General features: G+C 37.6%; 1 protein-coding gene across 1 annotated transcript; it reads left to right on the forward strand.

Moving 5' to 3' along the window:
- Window positions 1–396: 396 nt before the first annotated feature.
- On the forward strand, window positions 397–1,212 carry LOC100642039 (protein ANTAGONIST OF LIKE HETEROCHROMATIN PROTEIN 1-like; the record flags this gene model as incomplete). Its single annotated transcript, XM_020008478.1, has 4 exons — window positions 397–663; window positions 719–829; window positions 886–1,066; window positions 1,111–1,212. Coding segments are annotated over exons 1-4 (631 nt in total), but the record flags the coding sequence as incomplete, so codon positions are not given.
- Window positions 1,213–1,218: the final 6 nt, after the last annotated feature.

Raw genomic sequence — 1,218 nt, forward strand, 5'->3', positions numbered from 1 at the left:
ACAAAGTAGGCTTTTTGATACGTGCAGCAAATAGCATTAGAAAATTGAAGTTGAATAGCTTTAGTGATTTTGTGAACAATGTCACAAAAAATAGTGAGCCATATTTTCATGAATCAGCATATTTGTATCCTAATGATAATTCCGATAGCCAATTAGATAGTCCAATTGCAATCCCTGTTGATGCAAATGGCATCTGTTATGTAGCAGTGATTGTTGATGTGTCATGTATTGATAGAGTAGAAGAATGTAATGATGATAGTGAAGCCGAATTTACAATATGACGATGTGCATGCGTCAGCGTTCCGAACGAATTGAGCGTTTTGAACGTCAGCGTTGGGTGAATTTACAAAAGTTGTCAACGTTGCGGAAATTAATAAACATTAATAATAATTATTATTAGCAAATCTTAACCACACCTTGCATAACATGGCTACCACCAGCTCAAGTGAAGATGAACTGACAATTGCCCTTGTTTCTGCGATTGTACATCGTCGGAGGAGAAGAAAGCGACCCAAAAAGTTTTGGGTTCGTCCTATATTCAGAAGAAGGGTGGAGCAGGGTGAGTATAACAACTTGCTGCAAGAGATGAGGCTATCCGACACAGATAGCCACTTCAGGTATTTAAGAATGTCCCGAGAAAAGTTCGATTTTCTACTATCACAAGTAAGAAATCATGATTATCTATTGTTATTATTGATTATGCTATGAAATTGTTGAGGTTGCACCATCTTTGAAGAGGAGACACTATACAAGTTCAATACGACCCAACATCAGTCCAGCAGAAAAATTAACCCTCACTCTCAGATTTTTAGCTGCAGGTGTATCACAGGTCAGTATAGTAGACATTGTTTGTTAACATAGCTTACTATGTATGTTTTACCATAGGCTTCACTGTCATTTAGCTTCAGAATTAGTTCTGCCAGTGTTTGCAATATAGTGTACGAGACATGTGAAGCAATTTGGTCAGCACTGCAACCAATGTATGTAACAGCACCAACATCTAAGGAAGACTGGTTGAAAATTAGCAAAGAGTTCGAACAACTATGGAATTTTCCTCATTGTATTGGTAGGTTCATTTGTTTAATTTATTGTAAAGCTGTTTCTAAATAGGTGCCATTGACGGGAAGCATGTTGTCATACAGGCCCCACCCAATGCTGGTTCGGAATATTATAATTATAAGGGGACACATTCTATTGTCCTCTTAGCTGTTTGTGATG

Source organism: Amphimedon queenslandica, unplaced genomic scaffold, assembly GCF_000090795.2.
Source record: "Amphimedon queenslandica unplaced genomic scaffold, v1.1 AMPQUscaffold_1805_Cont26190, whole genome shotgun sequence".
Classification (NCBI taxonomy): Eukaryota; Metazoa; Porifera; class Demospongiae; order Haplosclerida; family Niphatidae; genus Amphimedon; species Amphimedon queenslandica.